The sequence below is a fragment of the Rhinopithecus roxellana genome, chromosome 6 (genome assembly GCF_007565055.1).
Source record: "Rhinopithecus roxellana isolate Shanxi Qingling chromosome 6, ASM756505v1, whole genome shotgun sequence".
Lineage (NCBI taxonomy): Eukaryota > Metazoa > Chordata > Mammalia > Primates > Cercopithecidae > Rhinopithecus > Rhinopithecus roxellana.
The window spans coordinates 20,152,210-20,172,906 of NC_044554.1; the positions used below are offsets into that span (position 1 = coordinate 20,152,210).

General features: G+C 34.9%; 1 protein-coding gene across 1 annotated transcript in view; it reads right to left on the minus strand.

Annotated features, from left to right (window-relative positions):
- Positions 1-20,697, minus strand: part of SEMA3C (semaphorin 3C) — a 180,157-nt gene that overhangs the window by 46,553 nt on the left and 112,907 nt on the right. Inside the window, exons 7-12 of the mRNA XM_010386802.2 lie at positions 17,958-18,077; positions 16,379-16,521; positions 15,083-15,197; positions 13,202-13,271; positions 10,402-10,546; positions 925-1,147 (exon numbers count right to left, since the gene is read on the minus strand). Coding sequence (XP_010385104.1) covers positions 925-1,147; positions 10,402-10,546; positions 13,202-13,271; positions 15,083-15,197; positions 16,379-16,521; positions 17,958-18,077 — 816 coding nt within the window. The remainder of the gene's footprint in view (positions 1-924; positions 1,148-10,401; positions 10,547-13,201; positions 13,272-15,082; positions 15,198-16,378; positions 16,522-17,957; positions 18,078-20,697) is intronic.

Genomic DNA, 20,697 nt, shown 5'->3' on the forward strand with positions numbered 1-20,697 from the left:
GTGTGAAAGACGTGAGGAGTGGTTCCTGACTTTTGTGTGCATCAGAATTACTTAGAGGGCTTGGGAAAGCACAGATGAGTGGGTTTCATCCCTAGAATTTTGGAAGAAGCACGTCGGAATTTGTATTTCCAACAAGTTCTCAGTGACACTGATATTGCTGGTCCAGGGACCACACTTTGAGAATCACTGCTCTGTAACATACAATGCTAGTTATTCCACATCATGTGTGTCTATAAACAAGCACATTTTCATTCAACTTCTATCAAAGTAAATTGATGGAATTTGTAGATGTATTAAGACTGCCATCAATATTTTCAAAAAACCTGTTTGTATTTGAGTCACATTCACTTCCAAATGTTATATTGAACATGCTATCTGTCATTATCATTTGCCTTAGAAAATGGCTTCAGGTACTGATTAAGAAGTCACAGAGTCTGTTTCTGTTGAAAGGAACACTTAACTACATGGCTTATTAAATAAGGGATAAACTAGCTTCGGTTATGTCTGAATGCAATTCTAGTACGTAATCATTGCTTTTTTTTTTTTTTTTTTTTCCATTGAGACAGGTAGAAGCTTTTCACAAAGCTGGTTCATTTCCAGTTCGGGGGGAAAGTGCAGCAGAGAAATCATACAAATATCTTGTAATGACAAATTGCCAAGAAAATCATATAGCCCTACCTACATATATGTATTATATATTAAATATATATATATATTCCTCACAAGAACTCTATAATTTATTTATTAGCTTCATTTTACAGATGTGGAAACTGAGGCAAAAAGAGATTAAATATCTCACTAAGGGCCAGACAGAAGTAATTACTGGAGTTTTTCTAGTTTCAATATCATGGCCCTTACCTACGACCTATATTTAATACATACTTTTACTACATATTAAAGCACATGTTGGGCTCAAATATTTACCTGTTCCGAGAAACAGGACGTGGTATCTCCCATCGGCAGCGTTCACTCGATCCACAGCTATCTTTGTATACTTGTAGTCAGTGCCAATACGAACAATCAAAGGCCTTTTGTGGATTGGGTAGATGGAATTGTACATGAGAGGATGGTTCCGAATAAAAGTGACAACATCATCTGGGAACTCCTTGGTGGTTCGCATATTGGGTGTAAATGCTCCTCCTGGACACTAGAAAGAAAGTTTTAAAAAACCAAGTTAATGGCCGGGCGCGGTGGCTCAAGCCTGTAATCCCAGCACTTTGGGAGGCCAAGACGGGCGGATCATGAGGTCAGGAGATCGAGACCATCCTGGCTAACACGGTGAAACCCCGTCTCTACTAATAAAAAAAAAATTAGCCGGGCGATGTGGCGGGCGCCTGTAGTCCCAGCTACTCAGGAGGCTGAGGCAGGAGAATGGCGTAAACCCGGGAGGCGGAGCTTGCAGTGAGCTGAGATCCGGCCACTGCACTCCAGCCTGGGCAACAGAGCGAGACTCCGTCTCAAAAAAAAAAAAAAAAAAAAAAAGAACCAAGTTAATAAAATAGTTGCCTTGTTCTACTAATAACAAAAACTCCCTACTTTTGAAATCACTTAGAAGCTCCCGTTGTTTTAAGCGTATCTGCTACCTATGGAGGCGAAAAGAAATAGCATGACTATGTTTTACCATCTGTAGATGATTAACACCGTGTGTATTAACTTTGAATTAGGCTAAGTCCTTGTATGTTATTCTGTTTTCAGAGACGAACTGATGCCATCTTATATATGAGATAATTCTTCACCCTTCTCACTCACCATTTTTCTATTTCTTATTTTGTGCCAGACACCATATTGTGAGGAAAACAAAAACTAGTGGACACAATCTAATGCTGCTACTTGTTAAAGTAAGTCATATTATCATTAAATTCAGTCAAACTCTGACACGTAAAAGTTTTATTTCATCTGATCTGCCCTCCCAAAAGAGAGAGCTTAGAAATTGGGGCTTAGGGGCTTAGGTGGCTCAGGCCTGTAATCCTAGCACTTTGGGAGGCTGAAATGAGAGGATGTTGAAGCCAGGAGTTCAAGACCAGCCTGGACAACACAGCAAAATTCCATCTCTGGGATAAAAGTTAAAAATTAGCTAGGTGTGGTTGTGCATGCCTGTGATCCCAACTCCTTGGGAAACTGAGGCAGGAGGATCACTTGAGCCCAGGAATTTGAGGCTGCTGTGAACTGTGATGGCAACACTGTACTCTAGTCTGGGCAACAAAGTGAGACCCCATCTCCATAAAAAAAGGAAGAAGAAAAAAAGAGGAGGAGGAGGAAAGGAGGAGGAGGAGGGAGAAGGGGAGGAGAGAAGAAGAAAAGAAGAAGATAGCTTAGATTGGATGTGGTAAATTAAATCTGGTAACTCCCCTCTATCAAAGATCCCATTCATTATCCTTAGAATAAAATACCAACAGCTTAGAATGGCCTACAAGCTTCTGCATGATCTGGCCTGAGACTGCCCCTCCTACAATAGGTCTTGCTGCTTCTGAGCCTCAAGCATACCTTCCCTCCAGGATCTCGGCACCTGCTGTTCCCTGCCCGGCATACTCCTCTTCAGAACACCCCATATTGTTTTCTGTTACCTCATTCAGTTCTCAGTTCAAAAGTTGCTTCTTGAAAGTGACGACATATAAAAGTATCTCCCCTTCTCCATCTCTACTTTGTCTCCTTGGCCTGCCATTTTTCTTCACAGCCCTATTTTAACTAACAGTATATTATGTAGTTGCTTGCGTCTTTATTGCAAGCTTGTGCTGACTGTAACTGGGTCTATTTTGTTATTGTTTTGCCATCAGACTTATAACAGAGCTGGTTAGTAGATAATCACCAGAGTAGCTGAATGAATGCATTATACCATTCATTGTATCTGGCCTGCAATTTTGGTGCAGGGTCTGTATGAAACAGGGGCCTCAATTCTCGTCAGGAGGGAAAAGTTTCAGAGCATTAAGTCCAAAGGGGCAGGCAGAAAACAAGAATGAGATCTGGAGAAAGGACTGCTGAACAGCGTCAGCAGTTCTGGAAAGGGAACCTGACAAGGGCTTCTGAGGAGAAGATTCCATTCGTAGGGCACCTAAGGCCAAACTTCAGGGTAGGCTGGGAACGGCTGAGGCCAGAACTCAAACTCACTCACTAATTGGATCTGAGTGTTAAGCTATATGAGAAAAACCATTGGGTATAATATTTTAACACATACAATATTATTACTAAGTTATTAAATACCTGTCAGTCAATATTAAATTCCTGTTGATATCTCTACTTCCAGAAACAAAAACACTATGTTATAGTTTTCTTGAAACACACAGCACTATTGTGTTTTCATTTATCTTCTTTAGAGAGGTATGTGGTAAAAGGAAAGTAACAAAGCAAGCTGCCTGCTCGATAGCAATAGGCACAGCATCAGACATAAATAGCAGGATGCAATGGGGACTGTGACAAACTAGGGAGGTATGTGTTATCCAAAGATGGCAATGAACACTTATCCAGCTGACTGCTTCTAAGCAGGAATAAAATCCTCGTGCTTCCAGACCTCAGCAGAAGACAGAATGTGGAATTTTATGTAAAATCTGCCAAGTGTTTAATGTTGATTCAGTAAAAAAAGAACAGCAACGTGGGGGGCCAAACAAAATATGACAATCTCCAGGTTAAATCCTTGCAACAGCTGTCCAACAGTATTCGTGCCTTTGGGCCAATGCTGCCAGGCAGACCTCCATGTGCAGCTAGATCTCAGCAGATTACTAATATCATCTCACTCATTTAGATTGCATCATCATGAGTGCAATATTTAGACTAACTTTGACCAGTTAACATTACTAGACTAGAACTTTTTACAGATCTGATAAAAATAGTTCTCTTTCTGTAGAAAGGCACAAGGAGCAATTAAATGACTTAAAAGAGTAGCAGTAATGAGACAAGTAATAAAACGAAACCTCTCATTCTTTATTCCATTAACTAGACTTTCATCTGGAGTTCACGTTTTTATTTTTTTAAAAGTATTATATTTAAATACACGTTTATAAACTGCTCACAATGAAGAGCAAAATGAAGACAAAAAATTTAATTTGAGGTTGTTCTAAGCTGATGAATGTGTTCCATACTTCTGCAAAATACAGAATTATGGGTGTTTTCTAGCCTCAATCTTCACACAAAGTGGAAAAAGGGAACTACATTGCTCACTGCATGAAAACATGGAAAGAGCAATGCATGGGTAATTTAAATAGTTCCAGACCTTCATAAAACACCACTAATTATGGCTTGCTAAACTGATATGTCTCCTTAAGTATTTGCAAGCATTCTCGTTTCTAAGTTCTGGAAAAATCAAAGTTAACATACATTACTAAACAATTTACATAATTTCTAGTTAGTACAGTTTGATGTGAGATAAGCTTATTACCTTATCAGTGCCTAGTCTCTGGCTTTTCCTTAAAGGTAACTGAAACCCAGGTTAACAATTATGTCAAGGTTGTTCAAAACCATAGTTATTAAAGAGGTAATCTAAGCAAATCAAATCAAAGATGTTACTTTGCATTCATTAAAATATTCCCCACAAGACTTTTTTTAATACTCGCATGAATGTATCACCTAGAAAAAAGTATCTCCTAGTACATGTTCAAGCTTACCAAATAATTCTTTTTCATAATAATTAATTCTTCTACTGATTCATGGCATCAACTCTGCTGATAAGACAATGAGTGCTAATAATGTAACACAAACAAAAATTGATTGCCCTTTGTAGACTCTATCTGCAGTACTGAGTTTGCTTAGTGTCATACTGCCAAGAATAAATCAGATGTGATTAACTTTTCTCTCACCTTGCAATATATAAAGCATGTTTATTGAAACTTCCAAGATAACATAACATCTATGTGCTATCGTAAAGTATCTGTCCACTAATCAGGCTGGTGTTTCATTCTTTAGAACATTAATTTTACTCTGCAAATAGTCATTAAGTAATTTTAAGTAAGTAAACTTCTCCTTTAAGTGTTTTTCCTCAGTTCTCCTAGCTATTTATCAAGCAGTGATAAGCCCTCCTTTTTTGAGTAAAGACAGTTCAAGGGCTCTGATTACTAAAGTGTGAGATAAAATGCTACGAACAATAAGAAGGCCACGTTAGGAAAGTAACAGCAATTGTCCTTACCAAACTTCTTTCCTATACTCAGGTATTCATAAATATCCGTTACCCTCTGAAATTTCTAAATGTTCTCTTAATCTTCATGTCCATTAGGCCAGTTTTCAGAATATACTTATATATTAATATACATATCCATTATTTGGACATATTTTATCCAAAAAGCACTTTGATGTGCCCAGTAGGGGACATAATACTATAAAATTACTGTTATCTTCTAGACACAAGTATTCAAGTAAGAAAGACATATTCAAAGAAAAATAACAATATTATGACAAAAAGTAATAACTTGAGACAAATGTAAGATAAATAATCAATTTTGGTTTAGGATCAATTTCCCTACATAGTCAAGAGCCAATATTTTTAAACTGAGTTTTTAATAGTGGAGAACTTACAGCTGCCAAGGTCAGTGAAGATGTTTAGAGATGAGAAAACAAAATTTAGAGTATTTAGAGAACTGTAATTCCTAGGGCATTGCTGGATCATGGAGCCCAAAGTGAAGGAAAGAGGTAGGAGGTGAGGCTGAAGACAGACTGCAGAAAATAATGCAAAACCAGGCAGAGAAAGAGTGACTAGCATGGTCGAGGGGATCTTAACCTAACACGTGGGGGATGAGTGGTATATAGATAAATAAAGGGTCTTAGTGGCACTCTAGAATCTAGGTTTATTTCTAGTACTGGTCTATGAAATGTGTACACTGAGAAAAACTCATATTTTGTGATTCAACCTTAGTAATCCAAGCCCTTTGTTTGAAGCCCAAAAAATTACATAGTTGAAGACTTGTACTTGTGTATTAGCTGACCCTCATCTTCCTTATATTTGCCCTCCCCTACATATAAAAGCCCACCGTTCCAGTCCTACTAACCCACACAGAGCTTTGAAAACTCACTTATTCATTTCCATCTGTTCTTGTAGTGTATGCTGTACCCTGCATCTGAAAACCCCTTCCTTTCTTACCCAATTTATTCACATCCAATCACTCTTTAGGGCAAGCTCAATCTCACATTTTTTTGTCCCTTTTCAAATCAGGCTGTTTTACTACAACCCCTCTCTCCTCTAAACTTCAATATTTATTTTTTTAAATTTTATTCACATGTTTTGAATAACAATGTGAGATGACATGTAATTAATTTTTCATGTCTGTATGGCTTATGCATTCAATTTTCTTAGAAACGTTCCTGTTTTCAAACATCTAAGAGAAACAGAAATACTCTAATGTAAGCACAACCAGAAGACGTATATAATCAACAAAACTGCCAGCAATGAACTTCTCGTATCCTTGCCACTACTGACTATGTGGATCATCAGTTTTCTGTGATCCTTTGCATGTACCCGACCTGTCCAAAGCATGATGATGGAAACACATGACTCTGTTATAAAGAGATGTTCAAGTTGAACACTTTCATTAAGTTCTGCCTTAACAGGATATACAACATATACAAACAATCTCCTGCAGAAGCTTTATACACGTTGCAGCAAAATAATGTAATATGTTTGCTTGGCCACAGAATTTTCATTCTTTGGCTGCCCTTTGCAACATACCAAAAGTGTCCTGTTTCTTCCACAAACTTGAATTACTTATGGAAAAATATTATGACACAATTGGCAGACTTCTTCCTACTGACTTGGGCTTGCTGATGGGGTCGTTTGCTAACTGAGCTATCAACCGTGCTTTAAAAGAAGCATCTACGGGAAACATTAGAACGAGGGTATGAGATTTCTGCCAGTCTCATTTCTTCAAGAACACAGCCGTGTATGTATGGGGTTGACTGGGCAACCATACTACTATATGGGGAAATAAAGTAGGACAATCACAGTTGATCCTTCATTGGGAGGACTTCAGAAGCAACATTCTTAACCTTAGAGAAGAGAGAATACTTTGGATTACTTGGCTGCAGATGGTTTGGCTACATGACACGACATTAAACCCTGGAAGTGCAGGAAGAGACAGACACTGCCACTCTGAGTCAGAGAGCTGACTTCATGATGTTTTGCTGGTTGAAGGGTGGAGGGATAGAATCTTCAGGGAAGTATGCTTTTCCAGGAGGAGTTCCAGAGGTCACTCCTCTACCCTGCCTCTTTTATTCTCTAAGGATCACTCATCTGACAATTTTTTGATTTAAAGGAGCTGCTCTGGTCTCAACACCAGATGTAAGAAACCACATTATAGAAATATTTCTCAAACCCTGACTACTCCCTTTTTTCACGGAGTCTGCTGCAGATGTGTGGTGCTAACCCTGGCTTACTCTACACTGCTTTGGAACAGGAAACAAATGGTCATTCTTCAGAGCTAAAAAACAGTGAAAAGTGGGACTGTTAGCAGAATTTTTTAATTTAGCATGGGTTTATTCTGTTTTACTAAAAAGGGCTTAGTATTCCTACAGTTTATGTAGAACAATTGCTGCCTGACATGAGTGGTTTTCTCACAGTGATTCTCTGAGTTCTACACATTTGTTAAGGTGCCTTTCAAGTTGTCACCTGGGTGAAGAGCCCGATGAGAGGTAATGTCAGAGGTCACTTTTCTTGAGGAAAAAAAAAATTCCTGATTTGTAGCATTTGTCAGTTTCCATGGTGTAAATAGATTCATGACGGCTGATTTCAAGTTACCACTCTAATGTTCTTAATTGAGAAGAGGTGCACATTATCTGCTCTTGTAAGCTGGGTACATGCTGGCTCCAGCACAGACTGCATGAGGCTCTGAGGCCTCAAACCCTGATTCAAGCAGCATGGCTCTCTTTTATCTTTTTAATATCTTTATTCGAAGAGTTTCTCTTAAGCTTTTTTGGGGGGAACAGAATTTTGTTGAGTTTGCAAATCAAATGCTCCTGTAATAACCCCATTTATATGTTGTTCAAAAGAATCACTGAGGAAAGCACATGCAATCACAACCACCTCTTAATTTTCCATATTAAGATGAGTCTATGACTAGGTCAATTTCAAATAGCAAGTCACTCTCAAAAGTGTATTTTTCTCTGAAAATGCATAAAATATGTTGAGTAAAATAGTTAACAGCCTTTGATATATAATGGAATTTCAAAGTTGTTCAGCCTCCCCTTCCTTTTCTCTTAAATAATTTCCACTTCTTATCCAGCACTCCCCAATCTTAAAATGGCTGTATCCGCTGATGCTTTTCCCTGTTTTATACAAAATTAATGTTCTGTCCACCTTCTTTCAAGCTGTGAACATCAAAGAGAGATCATCTTAAAGGATAATATAAATTCTGTGACAGGACTTTGTTGTCACTTATAATTATGTCCTAAAAATTTAATCTTTTTATGATTAAGTAGCAATTCCCATAATTTTTCCAAAGTTTGTTAAAGATCAATTGTTCCACACAAAATACATATAAATGATTAAACTTTGAGCTTCCTAGCTAGGAATGAAACTTAAGCTTTAAAAACTTTGGAATAGGCCGGGCGCGGTGGCTCAAGCCTGTAATCCCAGCACTTTCGGAGGCCGAGACGGGCGGATCACGAGGTCAGGAGATCGAGACCATCCTGGCTAACATGGTGAAACCCCGTCTCTGCTAAAAAAAAATACAAAAAACTAGCCGGGCGAGGTGGCGGGCGCCTGTAGTCCCAGCTACTCAGGAGGCTGAGGCAGGAGAATGGCGTGAACCCGGGAGGCGGAGCTTGCAGTGAGCTGAGATCCGGCCACTGCACTCCAGCCTGGGCGGCAGAACGAGACTCCGTCTCAAAAAAAAAAAAAATTTTGGAATAAAATGTGCTCTTTAAAGGCTTAGCAAACTATATTTTCAATTTTCAAAAAATGAACATTAGTAAAATTTAAGAAGATAAGAAAATAAAGGAGTAAACAATATTGCAAATAAACTCTAATAACAAAGATAAAATGAATCAACAATTAGTAAAAATTATATGGGGTAATTATTTGGAAGATATTAGCAAAGATAATTTCAAATTCAAGAAAAAAGGAACACCTTGTTTACATAACTGTTAGTATCTATCTTGATTTTTAAAATAAATTCATTGTTCATATTTATCCATTTTATAATTTATAACCCTATTTTATGAAATACAGAGATATAAGATTACATTTCTCTTAATGTTCAATTGTATAACATCTCTCCAGGTGTACTGTCTGACATTTTAGAAACAAAAACTAATCAACATTCTAGAAGGCAGCATTATTATAGGCCAAATGAGAAAGAAAGAGTAGGACTTATCAATGGACCCTTAGAAAAATTCCGGTTCTAATATTCAAGTGCATTGTCTGTATCTTCAGCTGGAAAACTGAGTTTTCAATGTATCCCTAATACTACTAATATTGCATGATATGGATGTATCTACCTGCTTTAATAACCATACTTCTAGTTCAGACCATTCCTAATTAGAAAGCTGCCTATAGTTAAACAGTTCTAATTTGTGTTACTTTATAGTTATAAATACTTTATTTGAATAATTACATCTCATTTGTTGTAATTATTTGCTAACACATAAATTTTCTTCCTTTGAGATGTATGTAACACAATTTCCATCTAAATAGATTCCTAGAAATGGCACTATCTCTATATGAAGTATCTCTAAATTATTTCTCACATGGTTATTCCTTAATTAAAATAGATATTCAGGCTGCAGTGGCTCACACCTGTAATCCCAGCACTTTGGGAGGCCAAAGCGGGCAGATCATGAGGTCAGGAGTTCGAGATCAGCCTGACCAACATGGCGAAACTCCATCTCTACTAAAAATACAAAAATTAGCCGGGCGTGGTGGTGCCTGCTTGTAATCCCAGCTACTTAGGAGGCTGAAGCAGGAGAATTGCTTGAATCCTGGAGGTGGAGGGTGAGGTGAGCCGAGATTGTGCCACTACATTCCACCCTGGGCAACACAGCGAGACTCTGTCTCAAAAAAAAAAACCCCCAAACCCCACAGATATTCATTACTTGTTAAATGAATTTATTATTATTATTATTATTATTATTATTATTATTATTATTTTGAGACAGAGTCTTGCTCTGTTTGTTGCCCAGGCTGGAGTGCAGTGGCGCAATCTCGGCTCACTGCAAGCTCCGCCTCCCGAGTTCACGCCATTCTCCTGCCTCAGCCTCCCGAGTAGCTGGGACTACAGGCACCTACCACTTCGCCCGGCTAATTTTTTTGTATTTTTAGTAGAGACGGAGTTTCACCGTGTTAGCCAGGATGGTCTTGATCTCCTCACCTCATGATCCGTCCGCCTCGGCCTTCCAAAGTGCTGGGATTACAGGCTTGAGCCACTGCGCCCAGCTGTTAAATCAATTTTTATAAAGCATCATAACAAAGCATTTTTCCTGGATACTTACAGTTCCAGGGCGAGGATATGGAATTCTACCCTGATAGGAAATCAGCTGATGATTGGGCCCTTCTTTGTGGGCAAAAGGCCCATTAAACACAGTCTGTATATCAGATAAATGATACACACACACTGCTGATCCTTTGAAAACTGAGCTAAAAAAGAAAACAGAAAAAGGCATTTTCGAATTTTTAAGATTAAAATACAATTAAAAAATATATGGTAAAATTTATGATAAAAAGTTAACATTTCACCATAGAAAAGTTAAATGTTATCGAACACATGTGAAATGCTGAAAAACTTTGAAAAAAGGTATTGATACATAAAGCATTACAATATTCAATTCATCCATGGAGATAGACAATAAGTTATAGTAAAGTCCTTTTCAATGTTTCCAAAATATAGGACAACTCAAAAGAGTTTCTAACTAGTTTATCTTAGCAGCAAGAAAGTATACTGATGATTTTATTTAAAAATATGAATTTGAATTCCAAATCACTATCATATATCCTATCAGCATTTAACTCAAAGAAATGAATCTCATTAATAATTGAACACCATATCTTTTTTGTATTATGATTATTTAAATGAGAGTGTTCTCACATGGTATCCTGAATACTAGTTGGAGAAGTCTATGTTGTTATGGTTTATGTACTTCCCCGGTTGGTCACAGAACAAAAAATATGAGCCCCCAAATATTCACTAAACCATCTTTAGTCAATGACACCTCATAAAATTTGTTTGAATCTTTAGTAAGAAATATTTCCATTGTCCTATGGCAGGTTGGCTGAAATCAATATTTCTCTGACTCACATATTTATTTCAAATTAGATGTCTAATGAAAAAAGGTGTATTCCCATAAAAACAAATAAGATACATTGTTAATCATTAACATTAACAGGCAGAATGATGATTTTGAATTTTTTGATATTAAAGTTACTGGTATTGGAAAAAAAACTAGAAAAACAGTTTTATTGAAAACAACATTTTCTTAAAAATTTGATTTCTTTTGTTTTTTTTTGGTTTTTTGGTTTTTTTGGAGACAAAGCCCAGGCTGCAACCTCCGCCTCCCGGGTTCATACCATTCTCCTGCCTCAGCCTCTCGAATAGCTGGGACCCTGTAGTCCACCACCACACCCCGCCTCTCTGTTCAATTCTTTTGTGAGTTAAATCAAGACTACTTAGAATAGGAGTTAAACACATCCTTAAAGACATCTTTTTAGACATCTTGTGGGGCAACCGCAAATATTTAAAAACAATTTCCTTGTAAATTTCTTTTACTTTTAATAGCTAATTGCAGTTTACTATTATACTGTGTTTTTCCCATTAAAGAAAAAAACAGCTCTTTAGAGTTTTGTTTTGTACTTGATTGTCTAATCAAAGAGACCCATTATCTTCCACACTGGTTGAGTTACAGCTTAACTCTAAAGAATATGACTGTATAAAATTAATAAAGAAAAATATGAGTAGGAAAATATGAAAATATTATTTATCTTGAAATATTTACTTTAATTAGTTTGGGCATCCCAGAGAAGTGAGAAAACATTAAACTAATTTCCAAACACATAAAATAATCTCATATGGAATAAGAAAATTGGCCAGGCACCATGGCTCACGACTGTAATCCCAGCACTTTGGGAGGCACAAGTTGGGCGGATCACAAGGTCAGGAGTTTGAGACCAGCCTGACCAACATGGTGAAACCCTGTTTCTACTAAAAATAAAAAAAAAAAAATACAAAAATTAGCTGAGTGTGGTGGCACATGCCTGTAATCCCAGCTACTCAGGAGGATGAGGCAGAAGAATTGTTTGAACCGGGGAGGCGGAGGTCACAGTGAGCTGAGATCACGCCCTTGCACTCCAGCGTGGGCAGCAGAGCAAGACTCCATCTTAAAAAAAAAAAAAAAAAAAAAAAAAAAAAAAAAAAAAAAAAGGGCCAGGGGCGGTGGCTCACGTCTGTAATCCCAACACTTTGGGAGGTCGGGGCGGGTGGATCACGAGGTCAGGAGATCAAGACCATCCTGGCTAACACAGTGAAACGCTGACTCTACTAAAAATATAAAAAACTAGCCGGGCGTGGTGGCGGGGCGCCTGTAGTCCCAGTTACTTTGGAGGCTGAGGCAGAAGAATGGCATGAACACGGGAGGCGGAGCTTGCAGGGAGCCGAGATCGTGCCACTGCACCCCAGCCTGGACAACAGAGTGAGACTCCCTCTCAAAAAAAAAAAAAAAAGAAAAAGAAAAAGAAAATTGGTTCAATGTTTTCAGATTCTAAATAGTCATCACTTTACTTCAGAAGTAAGAAGTATTTTTATAGAAATGCCTAATTGTTTCCAGCTTTCCTAAGGTATAACTGGTATACAAAAACAATACAGTACATAATTAATTAATGTATACAATGTGGTAAGTTTCGACATATGTATACACTTGTGTTACTATCACTACAATCCAGGTGATAAACATTTATTACCTGTGATAACAGCAACCAAAAAAATGCCAAAAGTTTATTTGCTCATGAGTCCTCAAATTATTTTATTGAAAAAAATCATTTATTTTTTTCCTACATAATTCATATTTTCAATTGTTTGATAAAAATATCATGCAATTGCTACAAATACTCTCTACAAAAGCATTTGGAAAGCATTAGTTTAGCTCCAATATATTTTGGTAATCAGACAAAAGTAAATAAAATGGAAGGGTTACATCCCAAATGACATGCAAAATAAAAGTTGAAAAAAGAATGCTTTTATAATAATTACTGTTACTCCATGAAGTTTATTGTTTAACTCGTAAAATGTAATTGTTGAATTACCTTGATGTTGTAAAAATGCCATACACTAGTGTTGTCCTCGGGTTATCAGTTTCCAGCAGAAACACATCCTCTATAAAAAGGAAAATATTCTTTTAAAGTTTCTAAATATTAACTTCTTTGTTTTGAAAAATTTACCCTAAGAAAATAATTTCAACTATGAAAAGTATTCTGTAAAAAGATATTCCTGTACCATCATGGTAATTTGGAAACAAGTAATGATAGAAACACTAAATTAAATTATTACAGATACTAATAGAATTTATAAAAATTTTGTATCCTTGTGAAAACCATGCTAGTAAAATAATATTATGGGGGAAAAGTACAATGGCATATTATATGGACTAGAACCATATTAATCTCAAAAATATCCATCAGAATATAAGAAAAAGATTAACAGTGAGTGTTCCAGGAGGCAAAGCTACAGAAATTTTCTGGTGCTTCTTTCTAAATATCCTTTAATGTTAATATATTACTGTTTTAATTTTTAAAAATTACAAATCTCAATTTCTTTTTGATCTAATCTTAGGAGTTGGAGATGGAATAAAACTTTTTCACAGTAACTTATCTTACCATCAAATAGAACTTTTTGTGGCATATGGTCAAAATTGCTAGTGATACTTTTATTTAATGATAGCTCCTCTAACAAAAAGATGTTTAAAGTATACTAAGGCAAAGACAAAAGACAAAAGTATGCATAGTGCAGTGATAAATAACAGAATATGAAAGTAGATTTCTGATAGAAAACTCCAATTAATAATCAATTGCCATGATTATATGAAAGGCCTAGATGTAGTGACAATCTTGCTAACATAATTATTGCTGAGAAACACAAAATATGTATTTACTTTAAATTAACAATGAATTTAAATGACCTTATAAACAATAAATTTATAACCACTCAAACAAGAAATTAACAACCACTAGTCCTTCCATATGTGAATAAGGGCTGACAATGTCTAGCTCTCCCTAAAAAAAAAAAGAAAGACTGAAACATAAAAATATTCCCAAACATTTGGAGGGATAGAATGAGCAAGTAGGCCTTTTCACAAAATAATACTTAGAACTTTTCTCTAGAAAAGCTTATCCAGAAACTTTTGTTCCATAATCAACATAATGGTTTTTGAGCAGAACGATATAGTTCATGTTTATAGCTATTAGAATCAGTAAATTTTTTCCATATGGTAACACAGATTTATAGCTTATATTATCACCTGTCTCAAAATCTGAGAATGACCATTATTTTACATTTTAATGAATTACAGTGAAAGAAAAGTCATTTATAAATGGCATTTAGTAAATATGATGTGCCCTGGGATATTCAGATTAAAAAAATAAAAAACTGCTCCTTGGCAGAGGTAATCAGACTGTCAGTCCTTATTTGACCTGGAAAGTATAAGCCTCATGTCACATTGAGAACACTTAATCTCAGAGTCACCAAGCAGAACTAAGAAGGCAACACGAGTCTCCAAATTTCTACTCTGACACTTTTTGCCATCCAAACTCTATCCTGTCCATTAGCTACAATAGTAAAAATATATAGCTGTATTTTCACATAAAATCAGAATATTAGATATTCTAGTATACATGAAATAAATATAAAAACACAAACATATCATTACCTATATACCAATTATACAAGTTACACCCCCAAATACACACATTCATTCATACATTATGGTGAATTCAATGAGCTAAATGTTTCAGCAGTGACTCATGGGCATAATAGATTAAAAAATACTTATGAAAATTTATGAAATTTAATTATTTTAAATTAGCATATTATTTATGCTGAAAATACGCAAAATACATCCTCTTCTGAGACCTTATTTAAATATATAAAGCCTTCTTTCAGAAACATTTTTCAATCTCATATGTATGTACCTAATTCATCAAAGTGCGTTTCTGGGCCGTCTTCATCTGTTACGGAGCACACCAGCCTTGCCTTTAAGAAAGTGGTCCACTTGTTGACAAGGCTACGCAGTCCACCAGTGTCATTCTAAAACCATTTTGTAAACATAATTCAGATTAGGTAAATATTGAAGCACATTAAAAATTCAACTTGAACTCTAGTTGCTTGGAGGATGAAAATCTGAAGAATGGATATGTTAACCACTTCTGCACATCAATAGTCAAAGAGGAATATTTATCACTTATAGCATTTTATACAATAGTTATACTATTATTCTCTTACAGCATGATGTCAGCTGAAAATATATTTATTTGATAAATGTATGACATAATTATTTCTAATTTTAACAATGTATAATGGAAGTATTTATAAAACGTCATGGAAAATAGATCATTTAATCTACCTTTCCTTGATAAAACTAATTGTCTTCAATTTGAACATAAATTATTATATACAGTGAGTCCTGCAGATTGTGGTCATAGTCTCTATTGAAGACATTTTTTTCTGTGTCCAAAAGCCTTTTAGCCCTTCTGCTGACTTCGCTGTCTTGTTGCAAACGACTGAGAAACAGCTGAACTCCATGATCAGTGGAATATTATAATATATAAACTATTTTAAACACTAAGCACTTTAAGAAACATTTTTTCACAAACGATGCTAATCATAAATACGTCAGGACAAGTCTGTAAAACTCTATGATAAATAGGACATCACAAATTTCCTTGTATTGCTATGTATACTTATTGTTTCTATACAAGAACATTTTGGTTACTGTTTTTAACTAAAATTTGATTTTATTAAAGCTGTTCTTTTCACTATTTATAAATGGTTCCTTAATAATCATCTTTTACTGAGATAGTTGCTGTATTTTATTCACAAAAATCAGTTTCTTTTGGTAATATACAATTTAGCTATTTTTTTGAATAGCAATGCATTAAATGGATATGCAGAAATTTGCCACAAGTGTTTATTTGTTCAAGAACACAAACAAAATACTTTCTTGAATTAAGATTTTTACTAAAATAGGGTATGCTTATCTCATATAACTTAATGAAGGTTAGAATTTGGGTTAGGGTTATAAACACTATATTCAATATAAAATGATGAATATTAAACAATAATGATGAATGTTACCTTAAATGTTCCCCTCAATATTTCATTTGTAATAGTTGATAATAAAAGCATGGAGATAAAGTATAATTTGGATTTCTTGGTCTTTCTTCAAATTAGATTTGGTACTGTTAAAATATACAAGCATTAATACTTACAGGACATATTCGAGCAATCATGGAATGAATCTGTTTTGTGCTCCTGTTATTGTCAGTCAGTTTTTCTTTGAAGAAGAAGTATACCTTAGCATCATTTGGATCAGTACCATCTGGGATGACATGTGCATCTACAAACATAGGTTCTAGAAAAATATACAAAAGACTAGGTATATATTCATGATGAAAATCCATCTTCTGTCATCTAAGTAGACCACAGGCACATGCCTACCCCATCTTTGGTAGAAAAAACAATTCAATATTTACAGGTACCATTTCTAAAAGCAGTAATTGCATTCACTCACCATACCACATTTGGAATGTCAGGTAGCACAAAGTATAGCTATAATATGATAAATTACTTTATTTTTTGTCTGTAATACATTCTGGAAGTGCAGGAAATACAAAAATTCTTTGTGCACTGGTGAGTTTCAAAAATTGAAAAACTTTTCTACCAGTTATTTCCTAAGGAACCTGACGGCTGTTTTATTGAAAAAAATATTATTTTTCAAAGTGTGTTTTTCAATCTAGTGCATATAAACTCAAATTCGTTGAAGCAGAATAAGGAGTTGGAAGTCCAAGCTCTGAAAAACATGATCTTTCTTAAAACGCAACATATGAAATGAAGGGGAAACTTTTCAAGGAAAAACAGCATCGTTAGTCATTTGGAGACATACAGGGTTTCCTTATTTCAAGAACAAAACAACTTTTAGAATATTCTATTTCCAGATGTACTGGAGGAATAATCTGAAGAAGTAAATGAACAATCAATGCTTTCTTGTGCTAGCCTATCAGCGAAATAGGATGCTTCACTGTGGTGATTCATGCTTAACTCTGCAATGTTAAATGAATTGCCACATTTAGGGTCAGCTAAAAATTTTCTCCAGGGTGAAATGACAAGAATCTTAGTGTTTTTTTTTTTTTTTTAATTGCTCTAAACAACAGCAATTGGTTGGAGTAATACGGTAAAACCAAATGAGCACCTTTTTTGATGTGAATTCCATATGACGCCAAGAGCTGGAGGCAACTGAATATGGATAATCATAAAGTTATTATTCCTATGATTTCTACTGAATATTAGTCCATTTACGAGAAAATACATACCAGTTTCATAATTTTAGAATCTAAGTTGAAAACAAAAAAAGAGGAGGCTCCGGCTATAACCTATTCATTGTATCTAAATGTCATACATTTGGGATAATTTTTAGATTTGGTATTGTTAAAATATACAAGCAGATTAAATGAACTAAAAAGCATATTTAATTGCAATATGTTACAATTAAACAACTGGAGAAGATGCTTGGGTACTGAAATATAAATTATCACTGTCACTTTTATCTATTCATATTCTTATAATTGTAGGATGATTAATAGAAATAAAGAATCAAAATATGGACTATGAGCTATTCAATTATTTATTTTCCCCTAATATTTTAAATCATAGAGTACAGAATTACTATTATTCATGTCATAGCCTGATATTTTAGTTTTTAACCATTATCCCTAGTTGTTAGGATGGAATTAAATAAGTTAGTTTAATATGATGCTAAAAAAAAAAAAAATGCATCAAATGCTTTCTTACCACTTAGCCATTTGGAATTATGTTGATCAGTTCTGACCGCATTCCTCTTGGTTAAACTTCGAAAAATAGCAGCATCTGTCCCCATGAAATCTATATACATTCCAGAGAAAAGCTCCTCATCTATGAAAAAGAAAATATTAATGAAATGTAAATTTGTAAAGCTATTTTGAAGTTCTACATGAGTTTATTAGGAGATCACCACAGGTATTACAGTGTTATGATAATTGGTTATAACCAAATGTTAATTGGTTTGCATTGTTCAGCAAATCAATAAATTTTACAAATTTTAATCTTTTCTCATTATTGCCTGAATAATTACTGTTTTTAAAAAATCAAACCTCAAAGCAACTTCATTCTATGTAAAAGTGGGAGTTCCTCTACCTGTACTTAATTATACTATATATTATTTTCTATATAGAGTCTATCAGAAATGGCAGGTGTATATAGATAACAAAATAGCTTGTGTACCTATAACACATTTAAAAGAAAAACACTGTAAGAGTCAGAAAACATGGTTTCTAACTTTGGTAATCCCTAACAGGCTGGGAATTAGTGCTAAGCTATTGAACATCTGGAGTTTCAACCTTCTAATCTATAATGTATGGGAATTAGATTATGATCTTAAAAGTTCTTAACACATATTAAAATTTCTATGACCTTCCTAAATGGATTGAACATAATAGTTCTAAAAATTATTATTATGACATGATAAGGAAGCCACATTATAACTGTCAAAATATTATCAGTGATTGAAAAATCTAATCACTAAAAGTATATACTTTGATCTTTAGTGCTAGAAGGTTCCTGGTAAGGTAAACAAAGTGCTACTTTTTCAACTGCAACTCAGCCATAAAAATAGAATACAATGATAAGAAAGAAAAGGTATTTAAAATTAAATAAATTTTTACTATTAACGGAATCAGATGTATTAATCTATACATACATAACATTCAACATTTAGCTTATTGTTTGAAGATCCATATTACTTTTCATCTAGTAAGAAGCAGTAAGCATTGAATTGGTAACAAATGTGACTCCTGAGTGTAAAACAGTAGCTAAATATCTATTTTAAAAAGCATGAAATTTATCAGCCTGGCCTACTGAACTGCCATGCAGCTGTGTTCCTTGACTGTTGTTCTAGGATTACTCCCTGGGCTACCTTCAGACTGTGGTCATTTTGGCAGGACTGGAACATTTCAAAGTACTCTAAGCTCACTGTTTAGTAATAAGCAGTACCAGTCGGCCCAGCATCGAATGGAGAATGGAATGTGTCTAGTATGTGCTCACCAGGTTATGAACTGGACCCCTACCAGTTAGCAAGCTGGTGTGGCGCGCGTTTGGTTGCTCAGCTCTCCTTCCTAGTAGGGGTTCTAGGCCCGTGGAAACAGATTACAGGGAGATAACAAAAATGTGCATGAAGGCTTTTTTTTTCTTTACCATTTTAGCTTCTTTAAAATTCTGAGAACATTTGTGACGCTTATATACACACAGATCTAGCTATTAAATTGTGGCAACTTTGTAAATAATTATTTCACATTTTTGTTATATTCGATTAACAATAAAACTGTGGATTATACATTCCTGCTATTCAACAGATTGATTGGCACAGCTATCAATTGTCGTATCTGTTTTCAAGCAGAAAGAGAAAAAAGATACTAAGAAGTTTATGAATGGCAGAGAGGACTAATTCTAATCCCACTTCATACCATCTTATTAGTTATGTCTCAAACATTACGTAAGCCTGCACGTCTAATTGGCTTCATTTCCTATAGTAAATTCTCAGTAATTTTAATAGCAAGTTAGGAACTTTCTGCTTCATTTTATATCAATAAGAAGTTTTTGATTAATGTCACTTTGTTAACCATTTTGAGAGGAAGATTTTTTGCAGGACTTCATGCAGAGATAAACTTGTGCATTTTAACTTTATTTCAAAAACATTTTGCTTTCCAATTGTATTTCTACTGACTAGAAAAACTTCATAAAGTTTATGTAGACTCTTTAAAAGACAACATCCGACTTCATTGTTGCCCTACAGCAGTGACTGAAAACAGCAAAAGCACACTGAACTTGCACAACTACATTATGAAATTTGGAATTCTAATTCTTCAGGTCTCTGGTCATTTAATAGATATAAGTACCTTAACCAATCTGTGCTTTTTTTTTAGTGCACTGTGCTTGAATGGAAATGATAAAGCACTATTACAAGGTTAAGGGATATGACCACACAAATCACAGGAGGTAATTTTAGAGGGATAATCAACAGGATGAATAAAATTATAACTACAATCTTATAAAGCTTTTTGTTCTTTTTACTGTCAGTTTTTAAGTTAAGCAAATTGTTTAGTGACTTTCATTTGATTAAAAAATGCAAAGTTACTCAAATATTAATAGTATAGGAACATGAGCACAGGAATTCAACTCTCAGGTCCTTGAGAAACAAAGAAGGCCAATGTCTAACTCCTATTCTGGAAACAAATCCAGTTCTCTAAGGGCAAGACTATTAAATGACTTAAGACAATTTAGCAAGAAAATGTATAATGCCTTGTTCTAATCCTTATTATTCTAAACAATATTCAATGAGATAAAACTCCAGTAGCAGCTATGTGAACAGACCCTTGAGGTTTATTTTGTAGCATTTAAATGGAAACAAATGAAAACTATATATATTTAATTACTATCAAACACACCACATGGTTTCTGAAGGTGAATAAAATTTCCTTTATACTGGAGAAAAGAATTT